General features: G+C 40.8%; 1 protein-coding gene across 12 annotated transcripts in view; it reads left to right on the top strand.

The window, feature by feature from the left end:
• Nucleotides 1–336: 336 nt before the first annotated feature.
• GPATCH2L (G-patch domain containing 2 like) overlaps nucleotides 337–21,845 on the top strand; it is a 79,513-nt gene continuing 58,004 nt past the window's right edge. For all 12 annotated transcript variants that reach the window (XR_008992436.1, XR_008992438.1, XR_008992437.1 and 9 more), the window contains exons 1-2: nucleotides 337–494; nucleotides 2,647–3,318. Coding sequence is in view for 8 of the 12 variants with exons in the window: in XM_057488287.1 (XP_057344270.1) it covers nucleotides 2,657–3,318 (662 nt within the window). In the remaining 4 variants the exon portion in view is untranslated. The remainder of the gene's footprint in view (nucleotides 495–2,646; nucleotides 3,319–21,845) is intronic.

Genomic DNA, 21,845 nt, shown 5'->3' with positions numbered 1-21,845 from the left:
AGCTCCTCCTCTAGAGGCTGTATCAGCAGTCGTGGTTAAGGAGGCTCCATTTCCCCTCCATTTCACCCACCCTTTAGAAAAGTATCAGCAAGTAAGGGCGGGGCCGACGCTCCTCCCTAAAAGCCCAATTTCCTCACCCTCCCAAAGATGATGAGGCTACCCTGGCCGGTGGAAGGGGGCTCTTCCCTCGATGGGCTTCTTTTCACCCTAACCTGCCCAACCCTAAGCACCGCCCTGCGCGCCCCAAGTGTGTTCTCCCGGTCCCCAGCATCCTCTCGCAGCTTCCCAGAGGCCCCGCCCGCCGTGAGGCGGAAGTGGGCCCGGCCGCGGACCGGAAGCGCTGGCAGGGAGGGTCCTTTAGCGCAGCCGAACCCTCCAGCTCCACCACCGCCCCACCCCTCCTGCTCACACCGGAAATGAGATCAGGGAGGGAAACCCCGGCGGGGAGACTCGGCCCCAAAAGCGGCGGCCATTGGAGGTGGCTGCGGCAGCTGGTGAGGGGGAGGAGTGGGTTGAGAAGGTCGGGGTCCAGTGGGCGGGCGTCAGTGGGGATCGGGGCTCCGGGCGGCGGCTGAGCGCCCAGGGGCGCCCTGGGGTCTCAGTCCGGCGGGAGGGGCGAGGGTGGCCGGGCCTGGCTTTGCAGCATCCTCGTCCCCATCCTGGGGACTGAGGGTCGCGCCGTCTCCGGGGAGACAGTCACCTCCTATTTCAGTCTCTTTTGGGCTGGCGACCGTGTAAAGACTTGGTGTCCCGAGCCGTGTTCTCCCTAGTTCTCGGGGGCGGGCCGGGGCATGTGGGAGAGGCCTTCAAAACAAGGCTTTTCGCATATATGTGGCCATGTTGCGGCCGTTGATCTCGGAGGGAGTTTAGTCGCCTTGCATTTTGGCAGTTTCAGCTCTAGAAGGGCAGACTCTTGACCCTGGTGAGCCCGATTAAGAAGTTTCCTCCTGCCTCCCCTCCGCCTCTCAGCTTTACTTTACGACTCTGCGTCTGCCTCTTTTTCACTTGTACCAGTTTTCCGTTCCTTTTTTTGCGTGACTCAGACAGCCTTTCTTCTCCCCGAGTGCTTGCTGGAGCCGGGGTCCTCTCGGACTGTGCACCAGAGACTGGAGGCGTGGGAGTCCCGGGGTTCTTGTGTCACCTACTGTTCGAATTGCTGTCTTAAATAGACAGGAAGGAATTTTGCATAGACGTTCGAGTACAAGCTGTTTGATGACTTCATTCCACGTTAAAGTGTTCTGCCTGAGTTTTTAAACCAGTAGTTCTTTATTAGGGAAGTAGATTTAGATGTGATGTTCCCACTTACCTATTTTGGTCTTAGAGACAGTTGTCTTCCAAACGCCATTCATGGAGTTTTAAACTACTTATTGCTTAAAGGGACGTGGTCATTTTATATGTATGACTTTTGACACTTTGAGTTTTATTTGTTGGATATTTTGGAACTAGGTGTCCTCATTGCTTCCATCGATGTGGCAGACAAGCCAGTCAACTGTTTTACTGCTGTTGAATGCATTGGCTTAGGGATAGCTGAAAATAGGTTTTAGAAAGTCCTTTCCACAATGTAAACTGCATGAACGGAAATACGGTCTGAGAGTGGCGCCACACAGAGTTTTAGGTTCTAATTATGGTCTTGAAATAATTTGGGCTTAACAAGGGCTCGGGGAAAAGTGCTAATTTAATATGTATTTAATTAGGTGTTGAGCAAATTATATTAGACATTTCCCTTTAAAGGGGCATTTTGAAAATTGTTCCTGCTGATCACATCCTTTGGGTTGCCTCTGAAGTGACCCCTTAAGTATGTTGGTTTTACAAGAATGAGTAGAAAAATTTGGTTAGCGGTTAGTTAGAAATCTGAGAGACTCCACCCATTCCTGTCATTTCAGCCTTAGTTAGATCTTGTTTTTGTGGCATTGATTGTATGGTATTAAAGCTCATAATTAGAGTTATCACTTAATTTGTTTTCTGAAGTATGGGGAGAAGAGCTTAAAAGTTGCTAACTATTAAATATATGACATATTCTAGAAGATTCTTTACCCAGTAGCTTCCAAGTGGTAGTTGGGACCAGGGTGGGTCTCTTTTTTCCATTCAGAATACAAACTTGGGTCACTTCAAATGCTTGGATCATGAAAACTGGTTAAAGTGACACTTAAAGTGTCACTAAGTTGTTTTTCTTTTCCCTGCCACAGACCTTTTAACTGCAGACCATAGAACAATACTTCATCCATGGTTATGAGGTTCTGTTGTGCTTTTCTGCTCCTGTGTGAAGAGATATTCTCTAATCTTTTGATCCCATCAGGTAAATCAGTGACAAGTTTAAATGGGGAAAAGAGGGAAAGGTTTAGTCTCCTGTGTTTGTTTTTGCTTACATCCTGTTGTCATCTGGTGAGCGTTTCAGTTTTTGTCCTTAAGAACATGTTGACTTACAGTGCTTAACAAGGGTCGTACACCTACGTTTAGTGGCTTGGGGAAGCATGGATGTTAGGAACATAGTCTAAATATAGCCAGATGAAAGCTGATTTTATTTTCTACAGATAGGGAAAACTGTGCAGTACCATGATCTATTTTATAAAATTACTCAAAAATAACAGATCCTATTCAGGCTTTCTTTTTCTTTTTTTTTTTTTTTTTTTATCTTCCTTTTGGCAGATGAGGCCTCATGGATGAGCTGGTACATGACTTAGCCTCAGCTTTGGAACAGACATCTGAGCAGAATAAGCTTGGTGAGCTGTGGGAGGAGATGGCCCTGAGTCCTCGGCAGCAGAGGCGGCAGCTTCGCAAGCGGAGAGGCCGGAAGCGCCGCTCAGATTTCACTCACCTGGCAGAGCATACCTGCTGCTACAGTGAGGCCTCTGAGTCAAGTCTGGACGAGGCCATTAAGGACTGTCGGGAAATGGCCCCCATTGCTAATTTTAGTGACTCTGATGACACCATGGTAGCCAAACGGCACCCTGCTCTCAACGCCATTGTTAAGAGTAAGCAACATTCTTGGCATGAATCTGACTCCTTTACTGAAAATGCACCTTGTCGACCACTCAGGCGCCGGCGGAAGGTGAAGCGAGTGACATCAGAGGTGGCTGCCAGCCTTCAGCAGAAGCTCAAGGTATCAGATTGGAGCTATGAGAGAGGCTGCAGGTTCAAGTCTGCTAAGAAGCAGCGTCTGTCCCGCTGGAAGGAGAATACTCCCTGGACCTCATCAGGTCACGGGTTGTGTGAATCAGGAGAAAATAGGACTTTCCTAAGCAAAACGGGAAGGAAAGAAAGGATGGAGTGTGAAGCAGATGAACCAAAACAGGGCTCAGATGAGAACATGTCAGAATGGTGAGATCTCCCCTCTCTTGGTTAATTTTACCCAGAGTACACATGCATAGTCTGATGAGTTCACCTTTCTTTCAAACCTGTCACTGTAATACTGACTTTGTAGTTCTCCTTTCACCAACCAGCTAGTGTTTATCTCTGGCTTTTTAAAGTACATTTATGGTTCTCTTACCCTGTGTCAAGAAGGCTACGTGTAATGAAAACACATTTGTTTCTAAACATTGTTTAAAACATGTACCTCAAATGCAAAGCCAACAATTTTATTTTAAAAACAATCTGCTGCTGTTTACACCATGTAGTTCATACATAGATGTTGTTCTTTAGAAACAGGGTCTCAGCAGAGGTCCGTGTATAAATTTGTGTGTGAGAAAAAATGCTGGTGCCAGGCACTTGGATTTTGTAGATGTTCCTGCTAAGCTGGTTTTGCTCATTAAGAATCATGGCTTTAGATACCTCTGGGCTGTAATTCTCTGCTACTTACCATTTGGCTATTGAGTTTATTTTTTATGGTTGACATTTAAATTGTCTGAACACATGGTGGATTTTGAAAATGACAGTACTGAGTTCCATTAGTCTTACACCAGATGTCATTGAGCCAGAAAAACTTGTCTCTAATGGGTACATGTTTAAAATGTTAGTGTGGTTTTGGTGACTTTTTATTTTTTACCTCTCAGATAGTCCTAGGAACAGTGTTACTCCACAACTTGATACTTTAATATTGTTAATCTTGATGTGTGATATCTGTTTCTCAATGAGGATGCAGTTGGTGTTTGGATGGGTCAGTTCTTCCTGGTGATGGACTGTCCTATGCCTTGCAGGATATTGGTGTTTCTGTATTGTTCCCACCCCCGCCATTGTGCCAAACTGAATGCCTCCCTGGGTCCTCCCTAGGTGGATTGAGTAGTCCCTGAGAACCATTGTTTTCTATTACAGGTTTCCCCCACTACTGAAAGTAGAGCATCCTCAGGTTACCTTTCATAAACTTAATGGTTAAAGCCAAAGCCAAAAACATTTTGAGTATTTATAGGCCAAGAAATAACCTCTCTTAGACTTGTCTGATACTTCAAGACACGTCTTTCTAACAGATGCATGAATGGAAATAAAGCACAGATACCCACAGACACAGTTAAAAACTATGTGGGCTTGATGCTGAGTGTAGCTCTTGAGGAAAGAGCTTGGCAGAGCAACTGTGATTGCTTCACATTTGTGCTGCCTCTGTAAGGGTTCACTGCGAAACAAACACCAAATGCTCTTTTCACTTTTTGCCTTTTTTGTAAAAGTGAAAGTCCTCTTTGAGTGAGAACAAGTCCTAATGAGTCTGTCTATAGTAAAAGTGAAGTGGCGTACTGTGAGCTTTTGAAAATCAAGGGATACCTGTACTGTTGACATTGGTTAGCATTGATAAAGCACTGTTGTGCATAACATAATATTCTTATTTAATGTTCACAACTCCACTATATGGTAGGTACCACTGTGTATTTTATAGAAGAGGAAATGGAGGTTAAGAGCATTTAGATAATTTGCTCAAGGTCACCCAGTAGCAAACTTAGGAATCAAACCTGATTCCAAAGATCATAATGTAATCATCATGTTTTGCTGCCCTTTGAGTTTGCCTTTTCTGTGGCTCTTTTTCTATCACCTCTTAACTTTTACAACTGTAGAATGTATGACCTTTCTTAGGACTCTGATTCTTCTGAAGTTAGTCTGAAAAACAAAGATATAAATTTTAGGAACTCTGAGGTAAGGCTATATAAGCAACAGGAAAAGCTGCTTAGATCTGTATGCCTGTACCTTTCATGGGTGGTTTTTAATTCAGCTTTAAAAATTTTTCTTACTAACTTCATATTTGCCAGTCTGCACAGCTAGGTAGGCTTATAATTTGGCTTTCCTAATTTTCTGCTAGTGTATATTCTAAGGCCTTTTTACCCAATTTATATGTATAGTTTCCAGTTATAAAGATTTTTGTCCTTACTATGCTATTTTTTAATCAAACAAGAAATCTTAGTCAACTTGTGGCTTTTCACAATATTGAAGCCCTCACCTGAGATGTTAAAGTTTGTTTCAACATAGAGCATATGTACCAAATAGAATCACTGCTGAGAAAAACAATTAAAAAAATATCTTTTTGGGATGATAGCTTATATTTCTTCTCCAGAATTTCTTGTTAAACCATGACATAGTGAGTGTGTGAGAGAGACTGTTAACACTGTGTACTCTAAGATGACAGCCCAGCATGTTTCCAAGAGCAGAGTCTGTAATCTAGCAGTGAGGCGTTTAAATTTTTCCAGTTTCTTCTTACCTCCGACACATCTGTTGCAAATTACAGTCAGGTTGTGATGATATAGTCTAGTAATTTGAGAGCCTGGATAAATTGAAATAGGTAACAATTGTTATAGAATTCTTTTCTTCAAATCCAGGAAACCGTGTCCCCCATTTGGGCTATCTCCCTGATATATGACTTCAGAGTTCTTTCAACAAAGCTGATACCAACATCCTTGTAGCTGCGAGGGAATAATGGGTGGAAAACAGCCACCCATTATGAGAAATTAGAAAAATTCTTCTTTAGAATCTAATTATTTGGGATATTAAATTTGCCTTGACTTATGTTCACTCATCTGTATTTACAAACAGAATGCTTGGTATTTTTTTCCCCTTAAGTCTACCTTGTGGGGAAAGGTGTTTCTTACTTTTTGACTCTATTATGTTCAGCCTCACAATAGTAAAGTGGAACTAAAGTCTTCTGCCCTCCATTATTAAGCACACCTTATGAACAGGACTAGCATTAGAAGTGTGTTTAAATAGATAGTAGTTTATGATTTGGATGTTACACTACCTTGGTGAGTGGATTTGTCAACATTTTCCTACTTTTCTCACCTGCATTAGCAAATATTTGTAAGAATCCTCTTGGTTACTCTTTTCATAAATCTGCTTGGATGTACCAGTTTATTCACATATGGCTCGAAGTGTAGAACTTTACTTTTTATCAGTGATATTGAAGGTCATAAGAGTATATGATCCAACTGTAAAATTATTAGGATGAAGTTGACCATTAAGCTTAACTTAGCCTGTCTGACAAATGGGTGGAGTTCTTTTGAAAAGCATGTATTAGGTTCAGAAATGTATCTCTCAGTCAGAGAGCTTTATTTCTGATACCCTTAAATGCACTCTGCTAACTAAACATGGAGTAGTTTTAAGCTTAATAACCTCTTTTTGCTTCTGTTGATGTTCTTCCTTCAACTCTGTATCAACCAATTCCTCAAGCAATCTAAGGAACTGAAAGTGGTTGTGGTGTAATAATTTTTTATGCTTGCAAAGAGATAATTATTTTAATATTTTTCTGTGCATATGTTCCATTCTAAAATGGAAGAAATCTTTTGTAGAACTACTTTCTACTTATCTTTATGCAAATTGTCTACATAGCTGCTATTAATTAGGCGATACATAACCTAATTTTGCTCTTTTCTTCACTAACACATTTGTTTGTTCCCCTTGAATGTAGTTTTCCTTTTCTTTCATATGTGAATTGGTTTGGTGGTGGCCTGAGGAGCCTTCCTGAGGTGATATATTAGAGGCCTATCTCACAGGAAAGAAAATACTCCCTTCTGTTGGAAGGCAAGTGACAGAGATAGAATGCTAAACCTTCCCCCTCCTTCTTCAGCCAAGCTGACCTTCTGCGGCCCCTTGGTGCTTCTTGTTTTCTTATTTTTATAGAAAATCAATATCCCTTCTGACACAAACAATAGCTCAGAAGCAGGAATAAATGGGAGAAAGCTGAGATCTCTGTCCATCACCTCTCACTTGAACTCCTCCAAACTCTTTAATTATGAGCATGCTTTGCTCCAGGTGTTTGTGACAGTGAAATTGTTAAATGACGACCATTTTAAGCAAAGATTGGGTGATCAGTAAAACTCTGTAGCAGTAGCTTGTTGGATCAATAGCATTCATTATTTCACGGTTAAGGTAAGTAGCCTCCTTTGCAAGTGGAGGTCATTAATCAGGGGTTACTGGAGCTGTGGAAAAGAATATATGTGGTAGGTTGAGGATGCTCTGTTTTCTATTCCACAAATAGGGATGCTGACCAAGAGTATATTTACCATTGTTGCAAACGGTACTGTTGCATTTGAGAATATTGAATGGCTAGCATAGTGTGTTTATGTAGATTAAATCAAAGTTCTGCTAGTATATCCATAGGAACAACTGAAAAAGACAACTTGGGAAGTGGATTTTATACTGTGTATTTGAAGATCTGTCTCTTGAAAGAAATGTTAGGATTATTCTTTTTTTTTTTTTTTTTTTTTTTTTTAATAATTATTTTTTATTGAAGGGTAGTTGACACACAGTATTACATTACATGAGTTTCAAGTGTACAACACAGTGGTAGAACATTTATATACATAATTCTAGGTTCCAGCTATCACCCTACCAGGCTGTTACAATATCTTGACTATATTCCTTATGCTATACATTACATCCCGGTTACTAATTTATTTTACCATTGGAAGTCTGTCCTTTTTTTTTTTTTTTTTTTTTTTTGTGAGGGCATCTCTCATATTTATTGATCAAATGGTTGTTAACGACAATAAAATTCTGTATAGGGGAGTCAATGCTCAATGCACAATCATTATTCCACCCCAAGCCTAATTTTTGTCAGTCTCCAATCTTCTGAGGCATAACAAACAAGTTTTTACATGTAGAACAAATTCTTACATAATGAATAAGTTACATAGTGAACAGTACAAGGGCAGTCATCACAGAAACTTTCGGTTTTGCTCATACATTATGAACTATAAACAGTCAGTTCAAATATGAATACTGATTTGGTTTTTATACTTGATTTATATGTGGATACCACATTTCTCTCTTTATTATTATTATTTTTAATAAAATGCTGAAGTGGTAGGTAGATACAAGATAAAGGTAGAAAACATAGTTTAGTGTTGTAAGAGAGCACATGTAGATGATCAGGTGTGTGCCTGTAGACTATGTGTTAATCCAAGCTAGATCAGGGCAATAAAACATCCACGTATGCAAAAGATTTCTCTCAGAACGGGGGGGTGAGGTTCTAAGCCTCACCTCTGTTGATCCCCAATTTCTCACCTGATGGCCCCCCTGCGACTGTGCCTGTCTTAGGTTGTTCCTCCCTTGGGGAATCTTACCCGTCTCTGGCTAACCAGTCATCTTCCGGGGCCATACAGGGAAATGTGAAGTTGGTAAGTGAGAGAGAAGCCTTATTGTTTGAAAAAGTTAGCTTTTTACTTCTTTGCATATTTATGCCCTGTGGCTTCTATGCCCAGCATTTGTCTTGAGGTATCTTTACCACTTGGAAGAATTATGATACTCGGTAAATTTGATATGAGGCACGAATTCTATTTAAGGGTTGTAATTAGGAAGGAAGAAGAAAAGCTATAGAAGTAGCAGGCGGAAGAAAACATGGGAAGATTGATTATTTCTTTGATATATCTTCTTGTAGAGTAACTTCAGCATGTATAGGTTTTAAGCTACTACTTAAATTGCACACACACATTAACATAATAGGAGTATAGTTACATAACCAAAGCATATCTGTAATTACCAGCCATCTGCAGTGAAACCAAGAAAACCAGTTAGGCACCTTAGGCATTTGTGAAAACTTATCTATGATATGGTGGATATTGTCCAAATGAACTTGAACAGTCTGAGAGAAATCAGACAAATTAAAACAACCCATTCCTGGGGACTGTTCACATGCCATATGTTCTTTTAACAATAAATAGTTTGTAGTTGTAAGACTTTGGAGCGCTACAATTTGCACTTCTCCAAATTCTTGGTTGAGTTCCAACAGTATAGATCCAGTCCAATTTTGTTGTTTTACTGTATGCACAGGCCAGCTTAGATATCTCCTTCCTCATTCCCATGGCAGGTCCAGGAACTGGTGGGATGAGTGCATCTACAGCTGTAGCAGTGCGTGGATCTTTGTTGGGGTTTTTTGATGATCATCTTCTGGCATGAGTCTTCCAGAGGGTGCAGATGTTGGAAGTTCTTTTTCATATCATATCTTAGTTCATTTTCGGGGTAGCCCAATTAGGCTTTGATCCTCTGTATAAACACAAACAGACCCTTTGCCTACACTTTTATATGCCCTTTATACCCTTGTGTAGAACTCGTTGGAGGTTACCACACAGGAACTGCCCCTTTTTTTTTTTTTTTTTTTTGCTATCACTAATCTACACTTACATGACGAATATTATGTTTACTAGGCTCTCCCCTATACCAGGTCTCCCCTATAAACCCCTTTACAGTCAGTGTCCATCAGCATAGCAAAATGTTGTAGAATCACTACTTGCCTTCTCTGTGTTGTACAGCCCTCCCTTTTCTCCTACCCCCCCATGCATGTTAATCTTAATACCCCCCTACTTCTCCCCCCCTTATCCCTCCCTACCCACCCATCCTCCCCAGTCCCTTTCCCTTTGGTACCTGTTAGTCCATTCTTGAGTTCTGTGATTCTGCTGCTGTTTTGTTCCTTCAGTTTTTCCTTTGTTCTTATATTCCACAGATAAGTGAAATCATTTGGTATTTCTCTTTCTCCGCTTGGCTTGTTTCACTGAGCATAATACCCTCCAGCTCCATCCATGTTGCTGCAAATGATTGGATTTGCCCTTTTCTTATAGCTGAGTAGTATTCCATTGTGTATATGTACCACATCTTCTTTATCCATTCATCTATTGATGGACATTTAGGTTGCTTCCAATTCTTGGCTATTGTAAATAGTGCTGCAATAAACATAGGGGTGCATCTGTCTTTCTCAAACTTGATTGCTGCATTCTTAGGGTAAATTCCTAGGAGTGGAATTCCTGGGTCAAATGGTAAGTCTGTTTTGAGCATTTTGATGTACCTCCATACTGCTTTCCACAATGGTTGAACTAACTTACATTCCCACCAGCAGTGTAGGAGGGTTCCCCTTTCTCCACAGCCTCGCCAACATTTGTTGTTGTTTGTCTTTTGGATGGCAGCCATCCTTACTGGTGTGAGGTGATACCTCATTGTAGTTTTAATTTGCATTTCTCTGATAATTAGCGATGTGGAGCATCTTTTCATGTGTCTGTTGGCCGTCTGTATTTCTGTTTTGGAGAACTGTCTGTTCAGTTCCTCTGCCCATTTTTTAATTGGGTTATTTGTTTTTTGTTTGTTGAGGCGTGAGAGCTCCTTATATATTCTGGACGTCAAGCCTTTATCGGATGTGTCATTTTCAAATATATTCTCCCATACTGTAGGGATCCTTCTTGTTCTATTAATGGTGTCTTTTGCTGTACAGAAGCTTTTCAGCTTAATATAGTCCCACTTACTCATTTTTGCTGTTGTTTTCCTTGCCCGGGGAGATATGTTCAAGAAGAGGTCACTCATGTTTATGTCTAAGAGGTTTTCGCCTATGTTTTCTTCCAGGAGTTTAATGGTTTCATGGCTTACATTCAGGTCTTTGATCCATTTTGAGTTTACTTTTGTATATGGGGTTAGACAATGGTCCAGTTTCATTCTCCTACATGTAGCTGTCCAGTTTTGCCAGCACCACCTGTTGAAGAGACTGTCATTTCGCCATTGTATGTCCATGGCTCCTTTATCAAATATTAATTGACCATATATGTCTGGGTTAATGTCTGGATTCTCTAGTCTGTTCCATTGGTCTGTGGCTCTGCTCTTGTGCCAGTACCAAATTGTCTTGATTACTATGGCTTTATAGTAGAGCTTGAAGTTGGGGAGTGAGATCCCCCCTACTTTATTCTTCTTTCTCAGGATTGCTTTGGCTATTCGGGGTCTTTGGTGTTTCCATATGAATTTTTGAATTATTTGTTCTAGTTCATTGAAGAATGTTGCTGGTAGTTTCATAGGGATTGCATCAAATCTGTATATTGCTTTGGGCAGGATGGCCATTTTAACGATATTAATTCTTCCTAGCCACGAGCATGGGATGAGTTTCCATCTGTTAGTGTCCCCTTTAATTTCTCTTAAGAGTGACTTGTAGTTTTCAGAGTATAAGTCTTTCACTTCTTTGGTTAGGTTTATTCCTAGGTATTTTATTTTTTTTGATGCAATTGTGAATGGAGTTGTTTTCCTGATTTCTCTCTCTGTTGGTTCATTGTTAGTATATAGGAAAGCCACAGATTTCTGTGTGTTGATTTTGTATCCTGCAACTTTGCTGTATTCCGATATCAGTTCTAGTAGTTTTGGGGTGGAGTCTTTAGGGTTTTTTATGTACAGTATCATGTCATCTGCAAATAGTGACAGTTTAACTTCTTCTTTACCAATCTGGATTCCTTGTATTTCTTTATTTTGTCTGATTGCCGTGGCTAGGACCTCCAGTACTATGTTAAATAACAGTGGAGAGAGTGGGCATCCCTGTCTAGTTCCCGATCTCAGAGGAAATGCTTTCAGCTTCTCGCTGTTCAATATAATGTTGGCTGTGGGTTTATCATAGATGGCCTTTATTATGTTGAGGTACTTGCCCTCTATTCCCATTTTGCTGAGAGTTTTTAACATGAATGGATGTTGAACTTTGTCAAATGCTTTTTCAGCATCTATGGAGATGATCATGTGGTTTTTGTCTTTCTTTTTGTTGATGTGGTGGATGATGTTGATGGACTTTCGAATGTTGTACCATCCTTGCATCCCTGGGATGAATCCCACTTGGTCATGGTGTATGATCCTTTTGATGTATTTTTGAATTCGGTTTGCTAATATTTTGTTGAGTATTTTTGCATCTACGTTCATCAGGGATATTGGTCTGTAGTTTTCTTTTTTGGTGGGGTCTTTGCCTGGTTTTGGTATTAGGGTGATGTTAGCTTCATAGAATGAGTTTGGGAGTATCCCCTCCTCCTCTATTTTTTGGAAAACTTTAAGGAGAATGGGTATTATGTCTTCCCTGTATGTCTGATAAAATTCCGAGGTAAATCCATCTGGCCCGGGGGTTTTGTTCTTTGGTAGTTTTTTGATTACCTCTTCAATTTCCTTGCTGGTAATTGGTCTGTTTAGATTTTCTGTTTCTTCCTGAGTCAATCTTGGAAGGTTATATTTTTCTAGGAAGTTGTCCATTTCTCCTAGGTTTCCCAGCTTGTTAGCATATAGGTTTTCATAGTATTCTCCAATAATTCTTTGCATTTCCGTGGGGTCCGTTGTGATTTTTCCTTTCTCGTTTCTGATACTGTTGATTTGTGTTGACTCTCTTTTCTTCTTAATAAGTCTGGCTAGAGGCTTATCTATTTTGTTTATTTTCTCGAAGAACCAGCTCTTGGTTTCATTGATTTTTGCTATTGTTTTATTCTTCTCAATTTTATTTATTTCTTCTCTGATCTTTATTATGTCCCTCCTTCTGCTGACCTTAGGCCTCATCTGTTCTTCTTTTTCCAATTTCGATAATTGTGACATTAGACCATTCATTTGGGATTGCTCTTCCTTTTTTAAATATGCTTGGATTGCTATATACTTTCCTCTTAAGACTGCTTTTGCTGTGTCCCACAGAAGTTGGGGCTTAGTGTTGTTGTTGTCATTTGTTTCCATATATTGCTGGATCTCCATTTTGATTTGGTCATTGATCCATTGATTATTTAGGAGCGTGTTGTTAAGCCTCCATGTGTTCGTGAGCCTCTTTGCTTTCTTTGTACAGTTTATTTCTAGTTTTATGCCTTTGTGGTCTGAAAAGTTGGTTGGTAGGATTTCAATCTTTTGGAATTTTCTGAGGCTCTTTTTGTGGCCTAGTATGTGGTCTATTCTGGAGAATGTTCCATGTGCACTTGAGAAGAATGTATATCCCGCTGCTTTTGGATGTAGAGTTCTATAGATGTCTATTAGGTCCATCTGCTCTACTGTGTTGTTCAGTGCTTCCGTGTCCTTACTTATTTTCTGCCCAGTGGATCTATCCTTTGGGGTGAGTGGTGTGTTGAAGTCTCCTAGAATGAATGCATTGCAGTCTATATCCCCCTTTAGTTCTGTTAGTATTTGTTTCACATATGCTGGTGCTCCTGTGTTGGGTGCAAATATATTTAGAATGGTTATATCCTCTTGTTTGACTGAGCCCTTTATCATTATGTAGTGTCCTTCTTTATCTCTTGTTACTTTCTTTGTTTTGAAGTCTATTTTGTCTGATATTAGTACTGCAACCCCTGCTTTCTTCTCACTGTTGTTTGCTTGAAATATGTTTTTCCATCCCTTGACTTTTAGTCTGTACATGTCTTTGGGTTTGAGGTGAGTTTCTTGTAAGCAGCATATAGATGGGTCTTGCTTTTTTATCCATTCTGTTACTCTGTGTCTTTTGATTGGTGCATTCAACCCATTAACATTTAGGGTGACTATTGAAAGATATGTACTTATTGCCATTGCAGGCTTTAAATTCGTGGTTACCAAAGGTTCAAGGTTAGCCTCTTTAGTATCTTACTGCCTAACTTAGCTCGCTTATTGAGCTGTTATATACACTGTCTGGAGATTCTTTTCTTCTCTCCCTTCTTGTTCCTCCTCCTCGATTCTTCATATGTTGGGTGTTTTGTGCTGTGCTCTTTCTAGGAGTGCTCCCATCTAGAGCAGTCCCTGTAAGATGTCCTGTAGAGGTGGTTTGTGGGAAGCAAATTCCCTCAGCTTTTGTTTGTCTGGGAATTGTTTAATCCCACCGTCATATTTGAATGATAGTCGTGCTGGATACAGTATCCTTGGTTCAAGGCCCTTCTGTTTCATTGTATTAAATATATCATGCCATTCTCTTCTGGCCTGTAGGGTTTCTGTTGAGAAATCTGACGTTAGCCTGATGGGTTTCCCTTTATAGGTGACCTTTTTCTCTCTAGCTGCCTTTAACACTCTTTCCTTGTCCTTGATCTTTGCCATTTTAATTATTATGTGTCTTGGTGTTGCCCTTCTTGGATCCTTTCTGTTGGGGGTTCTGTGTATTTCCGTGGTCTGTTTGATTACTTCCTCCCCCAGTGTGGGGAAGTTTTCAGCAATTATTTCTTCTAAGATACTTTCCATCTCTTTGCCTCTCTCTTCTTCTTCTGGGACCCCTATAATACGGATATTGCTCCTTTTAGATTGGTCAAACAGTTCTCTTAATATTGTTTCATTCCTGGAGATCCTTTTGTCTCTCTCTATGTCAGCTTCCATGCGTTCCTGTTCTCTGATTTCAATTCCATCAATGGCCTCTTGCATTCTATCCATTCTGCTTATAAACCCTTCCAGAGTTTGTTTCATTTCTGCGATCTCCTTTCTGGCATCTGTGATCTCTTTCCGGACTTCATCCCATTTTTCTTGCGTATTTCTCTGCATCTCTGTCAGCATGTTTATGATTCTTATTTTGAATTCTTTGTCAGGAAGACTGGTTAGGTCTGTCTCCTTCTCTGGTGTTGTCTCTGTGATCTTTGTCTGCCTGTAGCTTTGCCTTTTCATGGTGATAGGAATAGTCTGCAGAACTGGGACGAGTGACGGCTGGAAGGACTTCCTTTCTTGTTGGTTTGTGGCCCTCCTCTCCTGGGAGAACAGCGGCCTCTAGTGGCTTGTGCTGCGCAGCTGCGCGCAGACAGGGTTTCTGCTTCCTGCCCGGCTGCTATGGAGTTAATCTCCGCTGTTGCTGTGGGCGTGGCCTGGCTCGGGCAGCTACTCCAAAATGGTGGAGTCGCGTTGGAGCAGGAGCTGCTGGGAGGCTATTTATCTCCGTAAGGGGCCTCCCTGCTCCCTGCAGCCCAGGGGTTAGGGTGCCCAGAGATCCCGGATTCCCTACCTCTGGATTAAGTGTCCCGCCCTGCCCCTTTAAGACTTCCAAAAAGCACCCGCCAAAACAAAACAACGACCACAAAAAAAAACAAGAAAAAAAATTTTTTTAATTTAAAAAAAAAAAAAAATTTTTTAATTAAAAAAAAAAAAGGTGGTCGTTCGTTTTTCTTTATTCTCCGGTGCCAGCCTCAGGCCTCTGCTCACCGGTCTTTCTGCCCTGTTTCCCTAATATTGGGGTCCCTGTCCCTTTAAGACTTCCAAAAAGCGCTCGCCAAAACAAAGCAGCAAAAAAGCAAAAAAAAAAAAAAAAAAAAAAAAATGGTCGCGCGCTTTTCTTATGTCCTCTGTCGCCCAGCCTCCAGTGCCTGCTCACTGTTCTTGCTGCCCTGTTTTCCCAGTATCGAGGGCCCTGCACTCTGGCCCGGATGGCGGGGGCTGGGTGCTCGGCAGTCCTGGGCTCCGTCTCCCTCCCGCTCTGCCTGCTCTTCTCCCGCCGGGAGCTGGGGGGAGGGGCGCTCGGCTCCTGCGGGGCCGGGGCTTGTATCTTACCCCCTTCGCGAGGCGCTGGGTTCTCTCAGGTGTGGATGTGGTCTGGATATTGTCCTGTGTCCTCTGGTCTTTATTCTAGGAAGGGTTGTCTTTGTTATATTTTCATAGATATATGTTGTTTTGGGAGGAGATTTCCGCTGCTCTACTCACGCCGCCATCTTCCGCCCCACCCTAGGATTATTCTTTATGATTCCAGAGGAAGAAACTAGGGCTCATAGAAAGTATGGAGGAAAAATTATTGCCTCAGTAGAAAATATAACATTCTAAAAATTAGAACGCTATAAAAATGAAGTGAATTATTTCACTAGATAATGAGTTCTAGATCACTGGGGAAATTCAGATCTGAGCTTGGTGACCAGACCACTTACTGAGTTATTGTAGACTTGGAGAGGTTGACCTGAATGACCTCTGAGGTCCCTTGCAGCATTGAGGTTCTGTAATTTTCTTCAGTCACAACTTCCTTCCAATGCATCACTGTAATTAACTGCATATTTTAAAAACATCTGATTAGCAGCCTCAACTGTCCACTAGAATATTTACGAAGACAACACATTGCAAACTCATGTCACCAGAAACTAGAACTTATAATTGGCGTATTGCCAAGATTTCCTCAAACGACAAGGCTGATGAAACTGCACCGGAGAGCGCACCCATCAGCAGTGCTGAGCCTGCCCTGAAGATAGTAGTGAGACCCTGCATCTCTTTCTATAGTCAGCCCTGGGTTCAGAAATGCAAGGTATATTTCATTCAAAATCGGGCAGCTGCAGTTTGGGCCAGAGTGTTGTTCCAGCCTTTACAGCAGTCCCCACTTATCTGTGGTTTCTCTGTCTGTGGTTTCAATTACCCAGTCAGCCATGGTCCAGTCTGGTCCTGATGCAGTTGATCCTCCTTTCTGACTTATCACTAGATCAGTAGTAGCTTAATGCTACGTCACAATGCCTATGTCATTGACCTCTCTTCATATCATCATGTAGGCACTTTATCATCTCACATATCACAAGAAGAAGGGTGGAGTACAGTACCATATGATGTTTTGAGACAGAGGGACCACACTGACATAGCTTTTATTACAGCATAATGTTACTATTGTTCTATTTTATTATTAGTTACTGTTAATCTCTACTGTGCCTAATTTATAAATTAAACTTTATCATAGGTATGTATTTGTAGAAAAAAAACAGTATAGGTAGGGTTCGGTACTATTTGCAGTCTCAGGCATATGTGTGTGGGGGATCTTGGAACATATTCTCCATGGATAAGGGGGGGACTTAACAGTGCTTCCCATTCAGCATCTTTCAGTTTCTATTTGGAGACTGTAATTCTCAGAATGTATTTGGATGGGGAGTCTTAGTGATTTCTTTGTATTTGTGGGTAGGAGGCAGTATCATGGAATATTGGGTCCTAGGAAATCGTCTCCAAGAATAAAGTTTACTGTTGGCATGGGCAGAGAAGGAAAAAGCACTCTTAGTACATTCTAAAAACTGTAGTATTTTACATAGCTTCATTTATTGCAGTCTCCTAGAACAGTGTCAGAATCAGGCAGTGAGGGTTAGAAAAAGAACCTGTGAGATAAAAGCCTACCAGTGACACTGGGAATTAAGCTAGCAGCTCTGCACATCTTTTTTGCCAGTTGTAGGTTTGAGATAAGCATGTTACCCATATTTAGGGGAGTAGAGAATTGGACCAATGGTAATTTACACATTCTATAGGCAAATACCAGATTCTAGGTAAACCAGTTCTCAGTGAGAGGCCTTTGAACAGATCCTGCAGAATAAAAGAAACGGAACATAATCCTGAAAAGTTCAGAGGATGAACACATCTTTGAAAATGGTTGCCATTGGAAATGAGAAGAACGTTTTAGAAAACCTTCAGTATGAAGCAAGATTTAATCACTTTGAAGCAGCAGCAGTGTCATAAGGACAGAAAGGCGGCTATTTGAAAATCCAGTAGTATGGGAGGAAAAATGGTAGGGAAATTTGAAATGTAACTGCAATGTTAAAATGAAGGACAATTCATTCTGCAGAAAATTGAGTTGATGATGTGGAAAACTTCAGAAACCCTCCCAAAATGCAGAGAGGGGATGAAAATGAGAGAGAAGGTGCTAGGTCTAGAGCACAGAGAATTAGAGGCCTCTAGAGACAGAGAAACCAAAGCATTAGAAGAATGATTTAAAAAATATAACAAGAGAAAAAGTGTTCCTGGGTTGAAAAACTTAAGTATAAAGGTTAAAGGACAAAACTAATGAAGGGACCCTCTACTTGGACATAAATGTTGGGAACATTTTCCTTTCTGTCTTGGTGGTGAAGGTGGAGCAGGTATAAAGAAACATCTTAAAAGGGATGAAAATAAGGCTGGCATTAATCCCTACAGTCCTAAATGTGGGGGGTCTACATTTTCCTATAGAGTTTTGAGAGGAAAAGGTGGTTCCCCTGGCTCTCCTCACCACTGCCTGTATTTTTATACATAGCTAAGATAGATTGCATACTGAAAAGGCAGCAGGAAGACATTCTCAGGTATTCAGGTCTCAGAATATATGCTCTTTAAAAATTTACTCTGAAAAGACATTTCATCAAATGGAAGATGAATCACTCTTAGCTCTTAGAAAGGGTGTCCTAAAAAGAGGGTGGACTTCTCTGAGGCACAGCCCCCAGCTCAATAGCAGAACCCTGAGGAGAATCATCATCTCTGCAAAGTACACCTGATTGCATTGGCCGCATTAATGAACCTGTGAAACTGAAGAGGTTGCTGCCTTCTTTTGTGGTGCAGTCTGAATGAAGCTGAAAAGTAATGCTCTCATTATTCTCATAACTTAAAATTTTGCAATTGATATGATGTATTTCTCTGAGAAACTTCTCCCTTAGTCATGGTTTACTTTCAGACTCAGAAGTCTTGGTTATATATGGTTACAGCTGTACCATCTCGACCAGGAAAAATGGCTTTGGGCTGTCGGTCTAGGAATGATGTTTTGTCTTTGTTTATCTGGATTCTAAGACAATTTTTTTTTTTTTGAGGGCATCTCTCATATTTATTGATCAAATGGTTGTTAACAACAATAAAATTCTGTATAGGGGAGTCAATGCTCAATGCACAATCATTAATCCACCCCAAGCCTAATTTTCGTCAGTCTCCAATCTTCTGATGCATAATGAACAAGTTCTTACTTGGAGAACAAATTCTTACATAGTGAATAAGTTACATGGTGAACATTACAAGGGCAGTCATCACAGAAGCTTTCGGTTTTGTTCATGCATTATGAACTATAAACAGTCAGTTCAAATATGAATATTCATTTGATTTTTATACTTGATTTATATGTGGATACCACATTTCTCTATTATTATTATTTTTAATAAAATGCTGAAGTGGTAGGTAGATACGAGATAAAGGTAGAAAACAGAGTTTAGTGTTGTAAGAGAGCAAATGTAGATGATCAGGTGTGTGCCTGTAGACTATGTGTTAATCCGAGCTAGACAAGGGCAATAAAACATCCATGTATGCAGAAGATTTCTCTCAGAACATGAGGGGGGAGGTTCTAAGCCTCACCTCTGCTGATCCCCATTTTCTCACCTGATGGCCCCCTGCGACTGTGCCTGTCTCTAAGACAATTTTTAACTTTTGCTAAGTGCATTATTAACAAAAAATTAAAAATTAAAACCCCTTATTTTCTAGCATGATGATGTCAGCCATAAACTCTATACTGCTTGTTTCTTTTAAAGTTAGATTTAAACGACACCTCTTCTTCAAGATCTTAGTGATTTCTTTGTATTTGTGGGTAGGAGGCTAATAATCTTAAATGGGTGAGAAATTCAGTTGTTAACTTACTAATAGCAACTTTTGATTATAGATGATAAACTAATTCTGTACCTCCTTATTGCAACTGAGACAGGAATAAATGACTCTCACTCAGTTCTACATTTCCAGTCTGTGGTTAGAAATATGAAAGAACTAACAGGCTCTCAGGTCAGGGAACAAGCCTTGTTTTTTTCCCCAATTGTGGGGATTCAGAGAGACTGCCTTATTGAAACTAGAAGCTTCCTGTTAGGTCTAGAAAGTAGGCAATTCTTTTCAAAAAAGAATTCATAAAGATGCTGTATTATCTATTGCTGCAGAAAAAACTGCGCAGAAAGAAAGTAGCTTTACATAACAAATATTTATAGTCTTAAATTTCCTAAAGTCAGGAATCTGGGAGCAGCTTAGCTGGGTGGTCCTGGTTCAGAGTCTCTCATAGTGTTGCCTGTATTGTTGGCTGGGGCTGCAGTTGCCTCGAAGCTCAATGGGGGCTGAAGGGTCCACTTCTGAGTTCAGTCAGGGCTGTTGGCAGATCTGATTTCCTTATAGGCTGTTGAACCGAGTCTCAGTTCCTTTCCGTTCCATGTAGGCTCCTTCACAGGGCTGTTAGGGTCCTCAAGACGCGGGCGTTGGCTTCCGCTAGAGTGAATGATCCGAGAGGAGAGGGAGCAAGAGTGTACCCAGTGCCCAAGATGGGAGCCACAGTTTTGATGATCTAATCTCAGAAGTGATATGCCATTACTTCTGCTTATGCAGTTGGTGTCACAGACCACCCAGGGTGTGACATACCAGGAGGCTGAGATCATTGGGAGTCATCTGGGAGTATGGATACCACAGATGGCTACTGTCTTCTGAAAGTTTTTCCTAACTTGGTGTGAAACTAAATTCAAGAATAGTGTTCTCAGACTATTTCCCCAGAACCTACTCCCCTGATAAGTCTGATTTTAAAGAAAGGGCATTCAGAAATGATAAGGGCAAGCAAAGTACAGATCACTGAGAGTGTATTTTGTTGTATTTTAAGTAAGTATACTGAAGATGAATGTTTATTTTAAAATTCAGTATACACAAGGAAGAGCACTTCTTTCTGAAGTGAGTTCATAGTTTTCTTCGTTTTCAGCATGTAGGATGCATTTCTAGCTGATAGGCATTAGTAGTCAAAGCACAGCTAGAGTTTTAGCTGTGTCTAAATGTTTTAAGTAGCAAAAAGCAAAGGAACACTCTTTCCTTTGAGAAATGCCGAAATTCAAAAGTATCTTGTGAATAGAGAAACATTGCATTGGCTTTTGATAAATGAGGTGAATCGGTCTGTGCACCATCCGTGTTTCAGGGACCATTCAGTGAGCACATGGGCTTTGGCGATACACCACCCTGGCTCTGATGTTTATTTGCTGTGTAATGTTGGCCAAGTTGCTTAACCTTTCTAAGCCTCATTCCTTCATCTGTAATATGAAGTTGACATAGTTACCTCATAGAGTTTTGGGGTAGAAGAAACATAATAATGAATATAAAGCACTTAGTACTTCGCCTGGTCTGTAGTAGAACTCAGTAAATGATATTACTGGTGTCAGTAATAGTAGCATTCTTATTAATAATTTAATAAACTCAATTCAAGTACCAACCTTTTTGAGACACTTGTAGCTTAGATACCTGTTGAGAACAGTGTTTCCCTCACTTGGATGAAACCAGTGCAGGGGAAATGCTAGATTTCATAGGTCACATGTCATTTTTCTATTTAAAATGAAAATAGATTTGAGTCCAATAGAATATTTTTTTACTGAGGTATAATTGAGAGTCCCGTAGAATTTAGATTACTGTTTTAATAAGAAGAATGTCAATGAGGAAACTACTTCTGTGAGCTTCAAACAATATTTGGTACATATTAGCTGTACCCTGGAAGTAGCTTTTGAATTGTTCATCCTTTGCCTTTGTATAATGCTCTAGAGCCCACAAAGTGAGTTCTCGTGTCTCGCATCATCACACCCTGAGAACAATCTATACATACTTTACGTGCAGGGAAATAGTATTAGAGAGGTGCAGTGGCATGCTGCAAAGGCTATGTAAGGGGAAGCAACAGAGCTAATTTGAATGAGTTTATTCCATTTGAGGAACATTTACTGAATTCCTGTTGTGTACTAGGTGCTGTGCTAGGCATTGGGGACATTGAGAGGAGCAAGATACTTCCTTTTCCAGCCTGAATCTCTCTTCCTTGGTGATAGGAACTTCTTTCTGCCTGGATGAGGCTGGGAAGGATGATTTGTACAACTCTTGAGTAGTTTCAGTTCCGTCAGTTTGTCTGGTTCAGCTACTTTCTCATGGCTCCTAGGATCTGGAGGTCTTAAACTGTGGCGAGGGAATGACAGTACTGCTTTTATGGGATGGTGACCTGTGCCCTTGAAGGCTGGCTCTATCCCACAGGAGTAAGTGCGCAGGCTCCTATCCTCCTCTGAAGTGGTTTCCCTTAACATAACGCC

Source organism: Manis pentadactyla, chromosome 11 (genome assembly GCF_030020395.1).
Source record: "Manis pentadactyla isolate mManPen7 chromosome 11, mManPen7.hap1, whole genome shotgun sequence".
Lineage (NCBI taxonomy): Eukaryota > Metazoa > Chordata > Mammalia > Pholidota > Manidae > Manis > Manis pentadactyla.
This window is presented reverse-complemented; position numbering and strand designations above follow the sequence as displayed.